The 21715-nt window shown below is 38.6% G+C and overlaps 1 protein-coding gene across 2 annotated transcripts in view; it reads left to right on the forward strand.

Annotated features, from left to right (window-relative positions):
• Window positions 1-21715, forward strand: part of SHOC2 (SHOC2 leucine rich repeat scaffold protein) — a 61524-nt gene that overhangs the window by 18171 nt on the left and 21638 nt on the right. For both annotated transcript variants that reach the window (XM_058029111.1, XM_058029113.1), the window contains exons 2-3: window positions 5989-6923; window positions 19803-19940. In XM_058029111.1, coding sequence (XP_057885094.1) covers window positions 6221-6923; window positions 19803-19940 — 841 coding nt within the window. In that variant the 5' untranslated portion in view covers window positions 5989-6220. The remainder of the gene's footprint in view (window positions 1-5988; window positions 6924-19802; window positions 19941-21715) is intronic.

A 21715-nucleotide genomic window follows, 5' to 3' on the forward strand; every position in this document is an offset into this window, starting at 1 on the left:
AGGTGAGTTCAAAGTCAGGGCACTAAAGATTATTTCTACCTCCTAGGAACTTAAGACGTGGGTGACTTTCTGTCTGCAAGTGTGGAGCCTTTTTGTCCCGACTGCTCTGGACTTTGGTATGTGACCTGGCACTTAGTGCAGGGAAATGCTTCCAGAGAGCAGCAAAGCTGGTGACCAGTGAGTGAAAAGATGGATTCCAAAGCTTCAAACCCAGCAGTGTGTCCATGTGCCTGCCCATTTGCCCTGGAAGGGCATGGTTGTGTCAGAAGCTGGGATGGGGTGTTGTCGAGGTGGTTATGACAAAAGCAGAGACCACAAGCAGTCTCAGTTGGCAGCACTTTATTAGTGAGCATGGCTGATCTTTTATACACTTTCCAATTGTTTACCCTTCTTCTACTTTAACTATTGGCCACAATAAGTCAATACCATGCTATTGGTGAAAAGTTATAGTGACTTCACCTAACTTTCTAAAAATGCTTCATCCAGCTGCAAAGTGCTCTTATCTTTCTTCTCTCGATCTCCTTGGTTACAGCCTTGGAGAAAGCTCCTTATCAGCTTCTTCTTACTTCTCAGCTTCTTCTCGCTCCTTTAGCTAACAGGCCTGCTGTTAGCCCCTTCTACAGGGTGTCCTGGGAGATCTGCCTGGTTCTGCAAGCACACAATGATCAACCTTCAAAATCTTTACAAACTCACTTGCTTATTCATAGTTACTCCAGGTGTAACTGCACATAGGTTTATAATTAGGTGCCCATAGTTACAGACATGTTTGCAGGTTTAAGGCACCACAGTGAAGCATAAGGAAGCCCTTAGAGGTGGTCTAAAAGCAGTTGTTGCCCCCTTGGGCTGAGGTTTGCTCCATCATTCCCTCGGCCCCAGGTTTTGCTGGAATGCGAGGCTGGGTTCCGCTCGGCTGTTTGGCAGCCGTGGAGGCAGCAAACAGTTGAGATGCTCTTGGCTGCAGGCCTGTGGCAGATGAAGATGTTCTGAAGGGCTTGGAGGCTGTCAGGGCCCAGGCCTCCTCCTTGCCCAGCTCCACAGGCTCAGGCTGTGCCTGCAGTGAACAAGCCGCTCCCTCAGCGTGAGAGGGGATTAGGGTGAAAGCTGTGTCACATCCTGGGGTGTTGAGATCAGGCTGAATTGGTAGCCTGTGAACTACCATCTGCTGGCCATCCACTCAGAGAACTGAGATGAATTTAATGGTCAGCCTTTTCTATCGAACAAGCCAACCAGGGTAGCTGGCACCATGACAGTATTGCCCTGCTGCCATTGAGCACCCTGTACTCTGGAATAACAGGTTTCTTCCCAAAGAAGAGAAGCTGTCTAGCTGGCATATTTCAGGAGCACTGCTTTTGTTGAGATAGATGCTGCTGTTTTTGATCTCTGGTGGAGTGATGGCTGGTTGTTCCCTTGCTGTCTCTGTACCTCTGGGTGAGGTTTTGTGTTTAGAGGAGCTGTGCAGCCGCTGGTGACTGATTCAGCAGTTTGCTCCCAGCTGCTCTGTCGTGGCTGCAGTGGCAGAAGCTGAAATGCACTTACACAGATGAAAACTCTGTAGCTCAGATGTTTGAAGCTAGCAAATTGTAGGAGAGAATGTGCTTTGTTTGCAAGTGACTTGTTGGCTTAAGCTGTTTGGGTTTCCAAATGAAAGTAGTGACTATGATGGTTGAGGTTTTTTTGGGTTGGCTTTTTTTTTTTTGCATATGTGGTATGAAATGAAATGGAAATTCATTGTAGCCACTTGGGCTAAGCTTTAAATTTCATCCATTGCTTATTGATGTGGTGTGCTGGGATATGAAATGTTTTTGATGTATCCCATGCTGCTCTAATTAAAAGGTAAATAATTTTAACAAGGTAGATTTTTTTTTGGTGTGTGTTTGTTTGTGAAGAGGTGTTGCTGCAATTACCAGATAGCATTTGAACTCTGCCTTGTTGTTAAGAATCACTTAGGGCTGACTAATCAGAAATACCTAGATCAGAATTGCAATCTCAGAACATTTTATTTATTATTATGTAGTAGAATAATTTTTTGCTTACTTCAGAGTGTCAAGTAGGAGCTGATTCCTTATTAAAATTTTTTTGCATTTGGAATGATCCTCCACTGTTTTTTATGTTGAAAAGCCCTAGCCATGGTGGGGGTTAGGTTTAGTACAAACACAGAATAAGGAGAAAAAAAAAATTCCTACTGTGATAAAAAGTTGTATATGTAGTAAAAAAATTTCTTTTAAAATGCAGGCCTGTATGTCTCTTGCTACATTACAGAAGTAAAATTCTGTTACAGTTGAGTGTAATATGTTACACTTCAGTGGAAATGATGCCTTAGATATCACATGCTTAGAATATCAGAAATGTTTATGGTTTGAAGTGCCTGGTTTGGCTCCTGAAACACAGAAGGGGAACCAGTAAAGGTTTAGGTGGAGCTGTAAAGTGACCATTTTGTAAGATGACGTGCCACAATGATTTTCCTTTGGCAGAGAATCCTGCTGTTGGTTAGCCTCCTCACTTGAGAGGGAAATGTTTCAGCTGTGGGAGACTCTTTATTTCAGTTAACAATTTCTTCTTCAAGCCATCTCTGTGAACTCACAGGAAACTTTCACATAATTACAAGTCACAAGACACTTGAAGGCATCCTCTGGGAAGTGAGGGACTGCTGCGAGTGTTTCATGCAGGGAAGAGCCTGTTCTGGGGGTCCCACTGCTTTGCAGTAGTGGGTAGGAGACAGTTAAGGTTTTTACAGCCTTACTTGAATAGCAGTTGGCTGAAATCCTTTATCTCAAGCCTCATATTGTGTTAGATAGTGACCAGGAAGCATTGGTATTTATATTGCCAAATTGCACTGATTAGTGTAGTGTTATTCCTAGAACTGCAAAATGTTCCTACATTACCGCACTTTTAATAAAGCATGTGTTGCATAAATGTTTTAGGTTGTATTGCTCAGAAAAACCGAAATATCTTTTCAATTACTTTTACATATTTTAAACAATTCATTAAAATTTACAAGGTAAATGTGTTCCTCTTTTCCACACAGTAAGGAAGGTGATACAGTTTAGGCTTAAGTTGCTTCTGTTTCTGAAATTTCATCAGTTTCAGATGACAGAAAAAATGAAATGCATCTGGTTTATGTTTACCAGACATCAGGAGGAGTGGATCAAAACTCTGAAGTTGGTTATTTATAGCTATTTACAAATATTTTACTTTTAAAAAGTAATACTCAGAACAGGGAAGAGATTATTTTCCTTAACTTCTTTAAACGTTATTTTTCCCCTCACATACTGTGCCAAGCAAGAGTCTTATTAAATTTTCCAAGTTCTCCACAACATAATAGTTAAATGTTTTTATGTCAATTAATATTGACAGGAAGTCAGTTTGAACAGCATTGGAAAATGGAAGTAGTTGGCAGAACTAGCTAATTTCACTTAATTTCCTTTTGCTAAAAATATCTCTGAAAGAAGCTCTCCTTTTGGGATACAATGAATGCTTGTTTGACTGTAGTTTAGAATTGATGGTGACTCTTGTCCTTTAACTGAAAGGGCTTGAAAAATATGCATAACCTTCTGAAACATATTTAACTTCCTCTGTAGTATGTTATTATACTAAGGCCCACCAAAAGTTTACATACAGGTTTGACTTATGTATGTGAGTGACCCCATCAGCTTGGATGATCTGCAGTAGAGATCATGTAGAGCAATCCAGATGAACATTCAGTTTCTTTTTGGCAATTAAAGTTATTGCTAACCAAGACAGTGAAATGCGTGCAGATTATTTGGAGCCCTTGCACTGCCGAGCTGCTTTCTGCAGCACTAATCTCCAGCAGTCTTTCCTTTCTGAGGCTCTTTCTAAACCTCCTCCAGCTGCTGTGCACATAAGAAGTGAAACAAATCTCTTGGTGGGTCCTACATTTGATTAAATTGGAAGCTCAAGAGAGCAGCAGCCCTTTGAGTATTTCACACTTTGAGGACTGGATGAGGAGCAGTAGCTGTTCTGGCACTCAGGTCTCTTTCCTGTGTATTATTGGAATGCAGAAACTGTGTTAGTTCTTGATTCTTTGTGTTGCTGTTTCATAATGAAAACCTTGTCAAGCCTTTGGGGCTCCCACCCTTTACTCCGCTGTGTTTTTGCATTGGGAGTCATTGCATGTCCTATTACTCGTGTTTTACAAGCTGTAGATTATACATTGCTCAGAAGCAGTTTTAAATATAATCTGGTGAGGTTAGCAATCTTGAGGAGAGGTTAAATTAATGGATGGTGTAAAAGCCATGTGGAAATCTTAAGGATAGAACCAGTAAAGAACTTCTAGCAAAGAACTGGCTTGTGCTGCTTTAGAAAACTCAACAGTGCAGAAAATTTCCAAGTTAAAAACTGTTTTTGCTTGCTGCTGCTAGCGTTCAGCCATGGCCCTTTACAACAGAGTTGTCCAGAAGACAGGAACTGGAGGCAATTTTGGGCTTCTTTTGAGGGTGAGGGGTTCTCTTTTTTTTTATATTACAGTGTTTGTAGCACAATTGGTGATGCTGCAGCAGTAATGAATCAGGGTGAACGACTGGAAGGCACCTCCTAGGGCAGGTTCTCTTTTGAGCATTGTTACTAAACAGCTGGATTTTCAGCTGGGGTAAAGTGCCTTGTCCTTCTGATCATCTTTAAATAGATTTTCCTTATCTTAAAAAAAAAAAATTAATGAATATATATATACATATAGAGCAAAGTGTGCAGCTTTGTGTTCTCCATGTACATTTTTGTATTTGAAGGTAATCATACATAGTGACCACAGTTAAAAATGGTTACTTGAGCTTTGCTAAAAAATGTTTGTATTTATAGTACTTGTGATGGCTTAAGTATGCAAAGTATTATTTAATTGATTTTGATTACAAGCTTTATGAACTTGTGCAGAAGTTGGAATACCAGGACAGTGACACAGTTCCTGTGAGGGTTTTAAGAGTATTTAAACAGGTGGCTGGGAAACAAGGGATCTTGCTTCAGCAGTGGATACTTCATATCAAAGCTAAAAGGTGGACTAATATGGAGACGTGAAATTATTGTTGCCATTGATTGCTTATTTTTCTTCCACAAAGATACATTCCAAAACCTTTCCACATTTCACAGAATCATTAAGTTCTTGGGCATGTCATGTGTTTTGAATTGAAACATGAAGAAAAGCTACTCTCCATGGTGCATAATGATTTTGTAAAAATGTAAATTAATCTTTATAGGTTTGAGACATCTGTTCACTTATTAGGCTGCATTGTATTCATTGAGTGGGTAAATTCAAGATGTCGTAAAGATATATTGTGTCCTACTCCCAAGAGAAATTCCTTCATAATTTAACTTATATTGAAGCATAATATATTGTTTCTTCTGGGCTTTGGGCTGACTTTCTGATAGGTGTATTTTAAAAATCCTTATGCTTGGTTCTTCAAAGCACATGAAGCTGGTGAGAATGTTCTGCTCCAAATGAAAACCAGAGACTTGCAGTTCAGAGGTGGTCAGAAGAGACACCTCAAGGCAAAGTGTTTGTGTTACTGAGCATATTAGATTTTACTGTAGATTGAACTGAGATTCTCTTGTGCTCGAAGAATAAGCCTATATGGGTTTCTTTGAAGAGGCAGGCACTTAAAATTATAGCAGATATTTATTAGCTGATTGGGCATTGAGGGAAGAGAGAATATTGATGTTGATGACCAGGGAGTTGTTGTAAGAACTAGGTAAGACATAGGATGGTGACTCAAATGTAGTACTGAAGGCAGTATTATGTTTAAGAATTGTGATTTTTCTTCCCTCATATATACTAATTAGTACAGTTCTTGTACCACAGTAGGTTTTGTGAGCAATATGTGTAGTATTTCTGATTTAGCCTTGGGTTTTTCATTGACATTTGAACAGAAGGACAAATCATTAACCTGACTTAGCGAGCACAGGCTCAATGTAGAAACACTCAGTATTTAACTGGAAGTTTTATATTTACACTAACTTTGGCTTCTCTTCTCTGTGTTCCAGAAATACTAATACGGAGCATTTGACCTGATCTCTACAGCTGGATCTCCTGATAGCAGGATTAGGAAAGAGTGCCTTCAGAACCAATATGTAGCAAATGGGTGTCACACCTCTGAAGCTCCCCCCTGGCTTCAACATTTGCGTGTTTTAAGGATCCTTGTTGCCTCAGCATTGAATTGTTCTTGTGGACTTCAGAAACAGATTTCATGTGGTGCTTGCTGAACGTTGAGTCACCATGAGTAGTAATCTAGGAAAAGAAAAGGACTGTAAAGAGAAGGATCCAAAAGTCCAATCGTCAAAAGAAAGGGAGAAGGAGGCGAAGGCCTCTGGAGGATTTGGGAAAGAGAGCAAAGAAAAGGAGCCTAAGACCAAAGGGAAAGATGCCAAAGATGGAAAGAAGGACTCCAGTAGCACGCAGCCTGGGGTAGCTTTTTCAGTGGACAATACGATAAAAAGACCTAATCCTGCCACAGGTACTCGCAAAAAATCCAGCAATGCTGAAGTGATCAAAGAGCTCAATAAATGCCGGGAGGAGAATTCTATGCGCTTGGACTTGTCCAAGAGGTCTATACACTTGCTTCCATCAGCTGTCAAAGAGCTAACGCAGCTGACAGAACTTTATTTATACAGTAACAAACTGCAGTGCCTGCCAGCAGAGGTGGGCTGTCTGGTGAACCTGGTGACGCTGGCTCTGAGTGAAAACTCACTCACCAGTTTGCCTGACTCTCTGGATAACTTGAAGAAGCTGCGCATGCTTGACCTGCGGCACAACAAACTGCGAGAAATCCCCTCGGTGGTGTACAGGCTCAGCTCCCTGGCCACGCTGTACCTACGCTTTAATCGCATAACTACTGTGGAAAAGGATATCAAAAACTTGTCAAAACTCACCATGCTTAGCATACGAGAGAACAAAATCAAGCAGCTACCTGCTGAAATTGGTAAGTGATTGTACTGACTGAAAGCGTGATGCCGTTTTTACGTTCCCTGCAGTTCAGTTAATTATACATAAACTGTCACTTTATTTAAAACTACACAAAATTATGCTCTTGATCATGCTGTTCCACTGTTAGCTTGAGAATAGTCAATACCTTGTATATATATTTGTTTTTAAACAACAAGAACTCTTTTTCTTCATCTGTCATCTTAAAATCAGATATATACTGTTTTCATCTTTGCTTTGTACTTTCACATATTGTGTCTTGAGAGCCCAGATGGTTTTAAAAAAAAGAGATACAGGGGCATTTTTTATTTTAAGATTTTTTATAAATCATTTATGAACCGTTCCAAGTTATAAACACACTATGGGCATGTTACAGAGGGGTGTGACCACAGTAATACAAGGTAGAATAGGTAACTATTACCGTGAGCAAACTATTGGATGCTGTAACAGTTAATAATCTAGGTTAATGATTTGTGCAAGTGTCTGCCTTTTATAAGTCATGAATATATTAATACATGGACTCTGAAGTGACCAAATGTTGTACACATGGCTGATGATTCTTATGACTTTGTATGACTAGTTCGTTTTTCCAGACATGGTTACAAGGGTTCAAAAGATGGTGAACTAGTGTGAAAGTATTTTATTACTTTAAATGGTTTATTACACAAAATGTGCTGGATTAGCTGTATATCAGAACTTCTGTGTTGTTCCTAATATATTCTGCTTCATGGAAAATATGTCTTTATAACACTGTGTGAACAATGTGTGTGCCCTATAAAAGTGTGATTCTCTTAATCAGTAGTTTTTTTTCTATATGTCACCAGTTTTTAAAATGCAAGTATAGCTTAGCCCTTTTAGGGGGTGGGGGAATAGAAACTTCACACAATTAAGAAACTGCTTTGACTTTCTTCAAGTGTGAAAAAAAAAAAAAAAAAACAACCTTGTGAAAGCCCTTGTAACACTGTGAGTAATAACTCCCATGTCCTGTTTCAAAAATCTGCTGGTGCTTTCCTATTGTCCAAGCCAGTGTGTGAGAGTGTTGCTACTGAAGTGGCCCCTATGGTCACCAATTTTGCAAAGCTTGGGAAATGATCTTGTTTGTATACCTGATAGATCTTTCTCAAGCCAGCCGTGTTTGCTCTTTATCTTGCACATTGATATGAAAGATACATAAGATAACATGTTCTTGATGGTGGGAACTCCTGGGCATGCCCGAAACTGCTCATCCAGTTACCAGCAGTGCCCAGTACAGAGAGCTTTGTCAGTGGTAACAGGAGTGGAGAAATGTGCTGGTGATGCCAGCTGCTGCTCTGAGCCTTTGGCTCCCTGTGGCAGCTCTGGGGATGCATTCTGCTGGAGCCACAGAAACACTTTTTGCTAGGCAGAAATGAAATGGATGATGTGGTATGTTTTCTGATCCATGTGATTTTTGAATTGTTGTGAGCATCTCAGCAATCCTTTGAATTTCCCCTGAGAGAATGAAGGAATTACAATTTTCAACTATTTTGGCACTTCAGTTTAAGTTCAGCAGCCTTGTTGGATATTTTGCTGATCAACAAATGATACTGGAAACCATGGGGCTGATGTTTACAGAAAACCCAGCATACTGCGTGTTTCTACATTCATTGAAGGAATTGTGGCCAATTTAGCTGGTTGAGCTGTTACACAGTTGTCAGTATTTTACCTGGTTCTGTTTGTGGCTCACTTATTCGTTAACCTAGCATAGATCCCTCTTCTGAGGTTCAACTGGGGATAGTGCTGCATAAATTCAAAGTAATGTTAGTAGTGTGTGAAGAAAAAACTTCTGTGAGGTGTTGGATCCTAGTGTTTGATGTTGTGCTTTAGAAACTTCTCTTGTGTGTTTGGTACTGCAGGCATTGCTGCTGCTGAAACCTCTTTATTTCTTTTGCTTATTGAATATGATTTACATGGAAGTATGTAATGTCTGTATGTGTTTGCTCACAGTTGTCTTGAAAGAGATCATGTGTAACTGCTTCATGGGAAAATTAGTAGGTACTTGTGTCATGAATCTGTGACTTGTTTCTTTCTTTTGTATTTTTTATTGTCTTGATATGTGTACAGGCAGTGTTCTCAGTTCTCTATAAAACCCTAGCTTGAGAACATTATCTGCTTTGCTTCTGTCGTTGTATCCAGCAGTTAGTCCTGCCTTTATTTGAATTGATAATGCTCATGTGCCTTTTTACGGGTCAGCACCTCATTGTGGAAGGCCTTTTAGAAGCACAAATGAAACACAACTGTCACCCTTATGAAGAATTTCAAAGGAAAATCATCAAATTCAAGCATCTTTTTTTATTCAAAGTAAATTCCTCAGACTAGGTTGCCTGAAATTGAATCAGATGAAAAATAAAATTAATTGTCAGATGAAAAATAGAATTGGTGTTTAAGTAACACAAATAATTTCAACTGCTCAGACACATAGTACAAGCATTTGAAAATCTTTTTCATCAGAGTAAACCCAGATAGGATAGTTTAAATTCTGTAATTGATTTCTACTCACTTACTTTCGTGTTACTTTTTTTGATGAAATACTTCAGTTGAAAGCACAGCTGAAAAATGAAACTACTGAGAAGTGTATTTCTGACTTTCCAATGGAATTTGTTTCTTTGAACACTTACTATTTCTCTACATTTCACATATGCACTTCAAAAACACCCTTCCCTTTTAAGTCTCAATGCTTTTAATCCCTTGTATATTTTCTAATACAGTATCTAAATACTATAAACTAGCAAGCACTCATATTATCAGCTTGTAAATAACAGAAGTTTTTCTTTCTGCAGAATGGAAAGTAAAATGAAGCCATTATCTTTTACAAAGCAATATCATGTGGAGCATTTCAAATTCTTTTTAAAAATGCCCCATTGTTCTAAGGCCTAAGGCTCACAATGGCATGCTAGTGTGCTTGTTCATATTTCTAAAAATTCAAAGCTTATGTAACCTGCTGACTTGTCCAGAGAGGAAGAGTCTTGCAGCAGTTAACTACAATGTGCTCATGTTGTTGATCTGGTGCACACTGCGCAAGGCATCCTGGGTTTTCTTTACTTTTTCTATTGAAAGTAGATGTGCTACAAAAAGGTTGGTCTGGGCAAAAAGAAAATTAAAGATCCAGGCTTCAGTTTGAAAAATGTTGCTCTTGTTCCCTCAAAGAGGGATTGCATTAAGGCTTACCCTGGTGCTACAGAGTTGTGATGACTTTCACTGTTACACAAAACTGAAAATTTTTGTTTAGTAAGAATAAATGGCTTTCCAACTTTAGGACCTTGTTATAAGCAATCATCCCATTGCTTTTCTAGGCATCTTTATTCTCCAGCCTTATAAAAAAAAGTTTATTTTCCTTCTGGTCTTACTGAAATAAATTGAATGTTGGACTTTTAAGTGCTCTGATAATTGAAGCATTTCTTCCAGCACCCAGCATATCTTTGAGTAGTTGATTTTTGTGCCAGTGATGTTCCATTGTTCTTAGATGCAGCACTTTCCCTCTGTTGCCTACATTTGTTCTCAGGTGGTCCTGGAAACTGCTTTACAACTGACCTGTTTAAGGTGTTTGTTGTTTTGGGGAAAACCTGGAAGAGGTGAACCTCCCACCTGAGCTGCTGGGAAATAAGCTAAAGTTTGGTTCTTTTTGGACTTTAAACTGTCTTTAGTAGCTAAACAACACAAACTTTAATTAGGGGACTACACCTGAGGAGAAGTTGCTTTGCATTTAAAACCAGTGTTTTAGTGAGAAAGAGGAAATGTTATGATCTATAGTTACTGCACAGATGTGTGTGTTTCTGGTCTTTCCCCCTCCCCAGAATTAAGCACCTCTCATTCCATTTCATCCAGTTGCTTTATTATAGGTAGATACATACTAAATAATTTCTGCTTGTATTTATCAGACTTCTCTTAACGCTTTTCTAGCAACATCTATATTGCTTATACATTTTTTATGCAATTTGAAATTATTTCAGTCGACTGCATAGTAAGCTGAGGTCTTGGTGTGCATTGTTGTATTTTCAAATATAAACATATTTGTTTGAATAAGATGTAAAAATACTCAAATAGTTTGTTTTGGTTTTTTTTCCCCTGTTTAGCCAAGAGCTCTGCAGGTGAATCAATGGGAGTTTTCATGAAATAGATGTGCTGATGTATAAAAGCTTCATGATACTGGAAGTGACAGGATCCACTCCCCTCCTGGCAGCTTCCCAGATGCTACATTTGTTGTCTGTTACTTTAGGTAGTTGAAATCAGTGTAGTTTAGATCAGCCTGGAGCTGGTGTGGGAGGAGGAGTGAGAGAGCCTGAACTGGAACAGGGAGGGCAGGACACCTGAGCTCTGGGATCACTGGGCTGGCTGCAGCTCGTGTGAGCATCCCCGGTAGGATTGCTCGTGTTGTGTATGGGTATGAGCATGACAAGAGCACTGCAGGTGCTCTGGGGAAGGGTGGATTGCTGAGAGCAGAGAGCTGTTGAAAATGCAGCAAGTTATATTTTCAGAATCTTTTTCTCCTTTCCCACTGCTTTCCATGTCTTGTACCACAAGACCTGGAAATCACCTGGTGTAGTTCACTGGAATCCTGGTAGCCTGAGCTCAGCTGCACCTCACTGAAACAATGTTTTCACGTAGAGTGGTGAGAATCCTTTGATGAGAGTTTCTTGATGGCAAAGCTACTCTGTTATTCTTTCTTACAAATTGCATCCTACCTAGCAGGGTGATAAATTGTTTCAGAGTGCATCTTGCTCTTTATCCTGGTTCTGACTCTAGCTTTAAGCAAGAATGTGCATAGAAACAGAGTAAGTTTATATATGAGGCTTCACCTGACTCCTTGCCCACATCCAACTTTTTTTGTGTCAGGGTTTTCATGAGTCTGATACAGCTTGTTTTTTTAGTAATTCTCAGTACCCTCTTCTTCCAAAGGCTTGGCCATTTTTTTTCTTTAAACTTCTATAAATGCCTTTCTTCTTTAGTAAGGTCTGCAAGTTTGCTTTGAATGTTCCTGTCCATGAAGGTCACTGTTATGCAGATGTTATATATATATATATGTATATATATATATATAGAGAGAGAGAGAGAGAGACACGCACAAGCACATCAAGACAGAATTTACCTGTTCACCTGGCTGTTCAATCTCTAGTTGCAACCATGAAATAAAACCTTAACAGAAAGGTTTCCTTGTGAAAACTTTGCCAAAAGACGATCTGGAGGGATAATTGTGGGGATGAGTTCACAAGGTGGACACCAACATCATCTCCTTATCTGGTAAGTTGTCCATTTGCACTGAGATCAAAAAGTGGAAGATTAGAATGGAAGAATGTGAATGCTTTGGTGAGTCAGGCAGTCAGCATGAGAAGGATGAAAACCAGAGGAATTGTCTTGGGATGAGGCCAAGCAAATGTTTCAGTTTTCAGGCTGTTACTTAAGCAAGCCTTTTGCATTTCTTATATTTGGAGTTTTATTGCATTCCTCCATGTTGTGTTGAAGGAATTGTTTTGCACAATCAAGTTGATAACGTTTTCTTTGCAAAGAAAAGGTTGCATCTCATATCAGTTTTGAATATTTTTGTTGTGTTGGCACACAGAACTCAAATAGAAATTATATTGTCAACGTGGTTGAAATGACATGTACATAGTTTCTGCAAGTTTCTTGAGACTCCAAATATTGTGTTTTCTGTCTGAATGCAACTCCTTTTCTGGGGAGAATCTGGTCAGGGCTGTTCTGCAAGGAAAATATTTTTAGAATGTAATTTGGGGAATCTGCCTACACCAGGCTAGGAATGTCTTTGAGACTCTCTTCTTCTCTTCCCCCATCTACCCAATATTTAGATAGTTTGTGGTTTCTTCACTGCTTTGAAACTCTTTTTCATAACACTTGCACCTGTTTTGTTTTCAGTAGTGTAGACAGTGGACCAGATGTGTGCAGCCACATTAGTTCAAGTCTACTCACTCCACGCTGAACGTGGTGCTTCCTTATTAAATGACTTGCTAGTTGCAAAGCTTTTCAGTGATCCTCTGAATTTCATTTCCCTTTTTATTTTTTTTTTTTTTAAGCAGAGCTGATAATATAGAGAAATATTTGTTTACATTATTTGTATCTAAGAACACCTTCCTGTGTTTCATCAATTTGAAGGAAAAACAAAATTGTGTTTCTGGGCTTAACTGGTGTGGTAATGTCTGCAAACAGTAGTTGAGAATGCTTTTATATGTTTTTATTTTAATGTGATAAAAGCATGAAGTTGTTAACAGGAATGGAATAAATACAAGCATTAATGTATGTGTGTTGGTCTCTAGGAGTCAGAGACAATGACTGCTTATGTGATCCAGTTCTGGTGGTTTTCTTGAGCTGCAGAAAAAGTGTAGAACTCTTTTCACCAGCTTCAGCTTTAGTAACTGAGTTCTGATTCTTGTGAGAGCTCTTGTGGGGATGCAGTTTTGTCTTGTCAGCTAGTCAAATTCCTCCTGATTACAGTTTCTTCAGGCTGGCTTTAGGATAATGATAAAGTAGTCCTGCCTTTTTGATCTGCTTGCAGAGCTTACTGGGATGATGCCCCAAGTGTAATTCCAGTAGATAACTGACAGCTTGTTAGAAGTCCAGAGTTGTTTTGGGATTTTTTTTTTTTATTTTTTAATTTGATTTTTTATTTTTTCAAGTTTTATTTTTTTAAATCAATGCTGCAATTATTTTAACTGTTTGAATACTTCAGTAAGTACTGAACAGAGGAGAAAAAATCACCTTCCTCAGGCTGCCTTTTCTAATGTAGCCTGGAAGGTGGTTAGCCTTTATTATTTGAGAGCTTGCTCCACACTGAAAATGGACAGGATCTAGATGTTACCCCAGGCTCAGCACCACCAGGACCCCCTGGTCCTTCCCTGCAGAGCTGTTTCTCACCTCCTGGTGCAGAGTTGTACCTCTTTACAGGGTTATTCTCTGCTAGGTGCAACGCTTTGCCTTTGTCTTGGCACTCAAATGAATTTCTGCTGTCCGCCTCAAATCCTGCTTTGAGCCTTTGCTAAGACTTTTCTCTGCATTTTGCATGTTTGGGATTTTGTTTGAACATGTTTTTAATTTTATTTGTATTTTTTGCTTTCAGTTATAAGCAGTAAGTGTTTGCTGTTGTGTCTTGTTGAAGCTTGTTTTAGAACAGATTTTGAGTCTTTTCAGCTGAGGTTCTGTGGTTTTGAGTGGTTCCCACAACTAGATCCTGGTGTGCATTTTGAGAATAATATTACTGTGCTTATTTCTTACTTACATGAGTATTTTAACTTTGGTAGTCAGTAAGTCACTCATGACCATATTAAAATTGCATTCCTTCTCCTTGGTAACTCCTCTGTGTAAGTTAGAGTTGTGCAGTAAGAATTCAGAATGGCTCTGACTGCAGAACAAAGAGCTCAGGCTCTCTGTCACAGTGATGTACTCAGATCTCACAGAGAGTTAAAAGATTCCAAAATTCTAAAATTGTTTTTGAATTTTTTTTCTAACAGCAAGAAACCTGTCCCACAGACTTTGTGTAGACTGAAAATTCTTTCCATTTATTTTCTCCTTTGCCAGCAGAGAACCAAGTGAAAGATGAGTAGCTATGAAAGTTATGGAACTGTTTGTAACTTGTTCCCAGCATTGCTGATTTGGGATAATTAATTCTTACATATTAGCTTATAACCAATGTTCTGACACATCAGCCTGAAGTCCCACTAATATTTGCATTCTCCTCTTCCTTCTACTTTCCATAAGAGTCTTGATCCTCTTGCTGTGTCATCTGGCCTAGGATTTATCATGTTGTGAAGGATTTCATAATATTCAATCTGCTTAAGCATGGGCAGGCATGTCATTAATCCAGTGGAAAAGAGGCTACATTACAAATTGTGTTTGCCATCCAAGAGTGGTGCCCACTGACTGAATTAGTGATTGGAAACACTGAAGCCTCTTTGCTATTGACCTATATACTCTCTCCAACTGTTAATTTGTGTGTACTTGAGTGTTTTTTGATGAAGCAGGATTTTTTGTTTCATATGGCCAAAAAGAACTTTCAGAGTTTTGTAAGTCGGGGCATGTAACCTGGCCCTCTTGTCATAACAGGCTTTCAAAGTTGGCCATGAAATGGGACTATAATTCTGCCTCATTATGTTGAAAATATTAGTCATTTCATTATGCTGGCTTTTTAAAAGCAGGTATATGTATCATTGTCATACTACAACATTTATTCTTTGTGTATATGAGAACAACAGTGAGGTGATTGCTCACTCCACCTTTTTTAAGGATTGTTGAGGTGAATGCTTAGCTGTATTTCAACAAGTTTTTTTTAATGGAAGGTGGTTGGAGTCTTCACAAACTGTCTTTGCTGAAAAATGCATTTGAATTGTGTGATTTTTTTTTTAGGGCCTTTAAAATACAAATTTTTAAAAACTACATGCTATGCTGTAACTGACTATTTTTTGTGAAGGTTATTTATAGAGAAACTGTTTTATGTTTTTCAAATGAGCATTGCTCCTACTTTAAAATCTTTTATTGTCAAGCCAGCTAGTACGTGCAATTCCTGTCTGCTTTCTTGGCAGACTTGGAGCTTTAATTGCTTTTTTTCCCTTTGCAATCACAATGTAATATAGTAAAAAAAGGCAAAAAAATTCTCCTCCCCAAGAAAACTAACTCCAAACACTAGTGCCCTCCTAGTTTATTTTTTAATTGTTGTGAGGGTGCTTACCCCTTCAGTGCAGCTGTAAGTAGTCTATAGAGAATCTTTTATTCACTACTTGTCTGTTTTGGACATTATTTGTGGCAAAAAGAGTTAATTTAACCTGTGGTTATTATTTCCCTGAAGCAGTGCTTGCCTTATTGTAGTGATTTGGGGTGTTTGAACAATATTTTAGTGAAGTGATGCAGAAGTTGTCCGTGTGATGAAAAGGAATGGGTTTTTCTTCAGGAAACTGCTTTCTGGTTAAGGCTGATTTTGATCTGCTGCGCATTTCTAGCTGACTTATTTCTGTTAAATCAAGATAAAAATGTGTTTCAGCAAATTTTAGGTAGTACACAAAAAATTGCAAATGTTGATTCTTTTACTATGAATAAGATCGTGAGCTCCTTACTCGTTAGACATTTTTTTTTGTACCTGATCAAATCATTGCTTTAGGAAAAAGATTTTTCCCTTTTTTTTTTTTTTTAATTTTGACATATGGCTCTTATCTTGGCAAAAATGACAGATTTCAGTTGTATCTCGGTTAAACTTATTTTAACTTTTTTTTTTTTTGAGAAGCATTTCCTCAGTTCAACTGCCGCTGTTCAGACAATAAGAAGGACACTTTGACTCGCTGAAACATCAGCTCCTGGGAAGAGCACGATGCAGATGGCCTCCAGTTGGGGCTCTGTGCATTTGCAGATCATTGTGTGTGGTGTGGAGTGCTGCTGCCATGTGTTTGTGTGCTGTGGCTGCTGACAGAGCCGCTCTTGTGAGCGGTGCCTGCACAGCCGCAGCCACAGCGTGGCCATTCACGGTGCGCTCACCCACTGGGACCAGAGCTGTCCCCGGGCTGTGGCTGCTGCTCTGGTGGCCCCGAGCCCTCCTCATCCCACTGGGGACGTGGGATGGGATGTGCTGGGATGTGTTCAGCAGTGCTGGGCACACGAGCTGTGCTTTTGCTGTGCTCAGAGCTCAGAACAGGGAGATCCTCACCCGGCAAAATAGAGCTTAAAGAGAGGACAGGGCAGGTGGTGCTGGTTTCCACAGGACATGACTGGCATTGGTTTGTAAGGGACTGGACCCTTTTATTTCCTTATTCCTCGGTTTTCCTCTACTTGCCCTTCTAAGCTACATTGATTCCTCCCTTTCCCGTTCCGCAAAGATTCCCTAGCAACTCTTACCATCCCTGGTTGCTCTTCCTTTTACCTCACAGTAGCTCTTCAAGCCCCGCATGCAGCAACAGCCTCAGGCTGCGAGGTGCTCTGAAGAGCATTTCCATTTACACACTGTCTCGGCTTTCACACGTATGGCCACTCAGTATTTTAGTATTTTAGTTCTCAGACCACAGCTGAGAGAACTCTGCGTGCCTTTGCTTGTGAAGATGTAAAAAACCATTTAACTCCGTTGGTTAGAGCATGGTGCGCATGACACCAAGGATGTGGGTTTGGTCTCCCTGTGGGCCACTCACTAAAGAGCTGGACTTGATCCTGAGTTTCTCAGTTAACCTCTTTGTGTGTGTACTGTTAGGCTTATGAAGTGATTCTGAGACTTCCTTTCCTTTTTATCTCAAATGGAATGTTTAAGTTGATAGGCTAGCTTCATGCTCTTCACTTCTGTGATCTGAGTCTCTATCACATCACCCAGATGTTTTTTGCCTTTTTAAGCATGTTGGATGTAAGATTTTTTTGCCATATGTCATGGAGAGCAACAGGAGAAATGTACCTCGAGTGATATTTGTTGACTTACATGCTCTCTGTTGTATCTCAGTAATTCAAGTTAAAGTTTTGAAAAAATTGCAGTGCCAACAGCATTTCATCTCCCCTCTCTTTCTATCCTTAGAGTGGGCAATAAACCCATTTTCATGAAATGCTGTTAAACTATAAGTACACAATAAATGTCCAAGAACAAGATTCCTTACTGAGCAATGGGAATTAAAAGCTGAATATTTCTATATTTCTTTAATTCCTTTCCTTAAGTCACTATGCTTCATGATAGGGCTCTAACTTCTGATTTCTGCTCTAAAGCTTAAAATTTGTTGAGCAGTCCTCAATCTTTTTTAACATTCAGTATTTTTATTAAATGCTACTACTGTTGCTTTTTAAAATAATGCCTGCATCTTTAATGCGACAATATTAAGTATGGCTATTCAAATTAAACTAAAGTGTTTGGTTGCCCTTAATTTTCTACAGAGACATAGGCATTACATCTCTTTTCATTGTTTTTCCTCCTCAGGATTAGGTAGTAAGATGTTTGTTTCAAACATTTAGCTTGCTGTTGTCAAAGATATCAGCAGGTGCAAAAATGAAGTGCAGCACATGTTGCTGCAAAACCCCCAAGTATTTCTTCGACTTCAGCAGATGTAGAGTGGGAAGTCAAGTAAATGAGAACTCAGCACGATGAAATGGAGTTTATGCCATATTTCAAATTTGACATCATTGGTTAAGGCCTGAAGTGAAAACAAATGAAAACAGCAATCATGAAGTCAAAGCTACTGCCCCGAAGTGTGTGAAGGTTCTTGAGTTACCTCAGTAAAGTTTTCCGAGGCTCTTTTTTTGTTTGTTTAAAGGGAGGGATGTTTTAAGTCTTCCTCAAGCTTTTCTTCCTCCTATTGCGTTCTACACTTTGCCCCTTTTTTCCATGAATAATAAAGATACCATTGTCACAGACCATTAACTCTTGCTTAATTATTTGTTACATTTGCTTTCTTCTGCCTGGTAATGGCATTGACATGTGTGGGTTAGGCAGTGCTGGGTACAGCACATTTAGCTCTTGCCTCTGGTTGCCTGGACTGCACTTGATTGCTGATCTAAGAGAGGGGACACACAGTGCTGGAGTAGCTGCTTGAGCACCAGCTTTACATTTCCATCTTCTTATCTTGCAGAAAAACATCCCGTTTTGGGTTAATTAATGCAGGAAATAAGATATGTTAACATATCAGCTATATGTTAACAATCTAAGAAAAACAGAATAATGAAGCTTTGAGGTTGACTTTTTTCCTGGCCTTTCACAATTGTTCTGTGATACATAGTGAGTATTGTGGCTACATGACGCCTGAACTCTGGACAGAGTCTGAATTCATATTATTTTATGATTTATTAAATCACCAGTTGTGATTATCTGCTGACCTAATGAGTAGACACTCTACACATCAGAACTTGCCCAGGATAATCCTCTAGGCCTGTGAGAAAATCCTTGTGTCAAAGATACAATGCTGAAGCTTAAAAATAGATATTTGCTCCTCAAAAGGAATTTGCTGCTCTTCCAAATTTGTTACTCACTGAGTCATGCTCTAATATACAAATGCAGTGACCTCATCTTCACTGGAGAGTAGAAGCTGTTCAAATAATATGCATTAATTTTACCTCCATCAGATGCAAAAACTGTGAATACATACACATGTATTTATGCACACATTTGGTTTTTTCTTTTTTCAAACCCAACAATCTTTTGCTCAGAACACAGTGTGTTTGACATAAAAATAGGTGAAACTACTGTTCAGAGAGTTGTGCCTAGCTGTGCTTTTAAATTAACTTATAAATGTTAGAAATGAAGCAGTTCTGTGTGAAGTGGCTGTAAACTCCAAGCAAATCCAAACTTATTTAATGTTTAACAGATAATCCTTTTATTTCAAACTTTTATTTGCTGTAGGTCTGCTTGCATACACTTTACTTATTATAAGTTGTCTTTTTTGGGATGACTGTCACCAATGTTTAAAATGTTTAAAAATAGTGTTCAGGACTTTAGATTGTCTAGGTTGTCAGCCAAATAATTTTTCTGTCTCTTAATTGTTGATTTTATGGCTGAAAGTAATTCATTATATAAAAAGTGACCTTAATTTCTCAAAATTTAGTACAATTCATTTACTTAGTAATGTTTTAAAATTCTGGTCAGCCTGAAACAAGTGTAAGATGCAAGTTTTGTGTTTGTATTCCACAGCTTGAGCTGTCAGAATAAAATCAACCAATAAATTACATTTCTTTGGAGAATCTATTAAAGCTTTATCTGAGCTTTTCAAAATTGTTGATCAGGTTTTAGATCTGACTGATGAAATGATGATCCTGTAATACCTTATTTTATATGTATAACTTTATGGTAGCAGTAGCTTTTTTTCAGCTTATCCCAAAATCCGTCTGATTCTATTAATCTGTGTGGAGGTCACTGTTGAGAGTTGTACATTAAAGTCCTTTATGTTTTGGTTTTCCTGTGTGCTTTTAGGTGAGTTGTGTAACCTCATAACGCTGGATGTAGCGCACAATCAGCTTGAACATCTTCCAGAAGAGATTGGAAGCTGCACGCAGATCACCAACCTTGACTTGCAGCACAATGAGCTCCTGGACCTGCCAGAAACCATAGGTAGGTGAAGAGGCTGGAGAGGAGAAAATAAATCACTGTTTCAAAATATTCATTAAGGGGAACAAATTCAAGAATGAGTATTTGTTGGTGGCTCTGGAATGACTGCTGTTCAGCTCAACACAGAGATTTACACTTCATACTTGAGATTTAAAGCAAGGTGTGCTTGTTACCTTAAATGTAACCTTAAGTAATTTAAGAATGAGAGTTGCAATGAAAAAAAATCCAAATCTGTTACTTCTAAATCTTAAGGTGTTCTGTGGTTATAAGCAAACATCTTCTACTTGTTTGTTCATTCTGCAATGAAACTGAGCACATAAAGAAATGAAAGGCTCACTTATAGTTGAAGTGCAGTACTTTGGCAGATAATTTTAACTTACATCTTTGCCTAAAGCAATATAAAGCTAAAATCATAAATATTTTAAAATAATTATGTATGTATTATATTCTTTGGTGGAACATTTAAAAAAATCTCAAGTCCACAAGGTCATCATGTCCTTATGCAATAGAATACAGAGAGTTTGCAACTTACATTGGGAATAATAGACTAAGATAAACACAGTCCTGGTTGGTTTCAGTATCTCATATGGGATAAAGCAACAAAATATGCCTTTTCCTATCTCATTAAATCAGTTTTAAACAGATGGCAAAAAAGATGGCTGCTGTGATTTAAAAAGGCTAAAAACAAGGCCATGACGATTTTAAGTTCTGTCACCAGAACATACTCAGAAGAATGAGCATTATCAGTTTAATGGTATTCAGTGTTGAGTACTTATTAATGTACTCTAATGCATGGGAAAGTGAGGAACCATTTAATGACACTCCAGCTTTTCTTCTAGTGGTAAATTGTTGAGGATGAAGTTACTATGGCTTTTGGTTGAGAAAGTTTGATGTGAGCAGAGTTTACACTGATGATGTATCCACTGGAACTAAACTTCCTTCCTGGACTGATATTTTTAAACTCTGGAGATCCCATTCCATCTGGAGTTTGCATCTAACTTACACCATTCATAAGTACAGCCTTTATTTTTGTTGCTATTTTGTAAATCTTGCTGAATGTTGTTTTACATAACACTTATGTGTAGTGTATGTGTCACATTTAGGGAGTGAGTTCCCTGGATAAACTGTTAATTATGGGAAAAAATCTTCAAGCAAGTGTGAGAATTCCATATTCAAGGCTTATAGACTAAAGCTGTTAATTCCTGTGAAGAGTAGTAATATGGTTTACTAAGTTGTTTAGTGCCTGGTAATCACTGAACATCTCAAAGGACCAGAAAAATCTCACTTGTTATATGCTGCAAGACTGTACTTACAGGGAAAGGTCTCTGGGTAGGAGAGGCACAAAGTTATTAGGCAGTTAAGTCACTTGTGATAGATAGGAAATTGCTCACTCTGCAGTCAAGATAGTTTGGACTCACCTATTTCTTCAGAAAGTTTCTGTAAGCTTAGGTGGTTTCTTTTGAGTCGGGTTCATACCTGGTTGGACTGGATTTCTGTTTTCTTTGTTTAGTTTTTCCCTTGCATTGTCTTTATAATGTATAGAAGTTGTTTTTAAATGTTGGTAGCTGTCTCTTTACATGCTTATCTGAGCTGAATATCAATGTTTTAGAGCTCAAGAAACCACCAAAGATAGCTGAATAATGGTAGGAGACAGGAGTGAGCCGTGTTGTTGTTAACCTTACTCTAGTTCGGTTTTGCTCCACTGGAAAATCTCTCTTGTAAACAGTAACTTAAAAAAAAGTATTTAAATAAGACCTTGAAATCAGAAATCCATGTTT

This window comes from Melospiza georgiana, chromosome 8, assembly GCF_028018845.1.
Source record: "Melospiza georgiana isolate bMelGeo1 chromosome 8, bMelGeo1.pri, whole genome shotgun sequence".
NCBI lineage: Eukaryota > Metazoa > Chordata > Aves > Passeriformes > Passerellidae > Melospiza > Melospiza georgiana.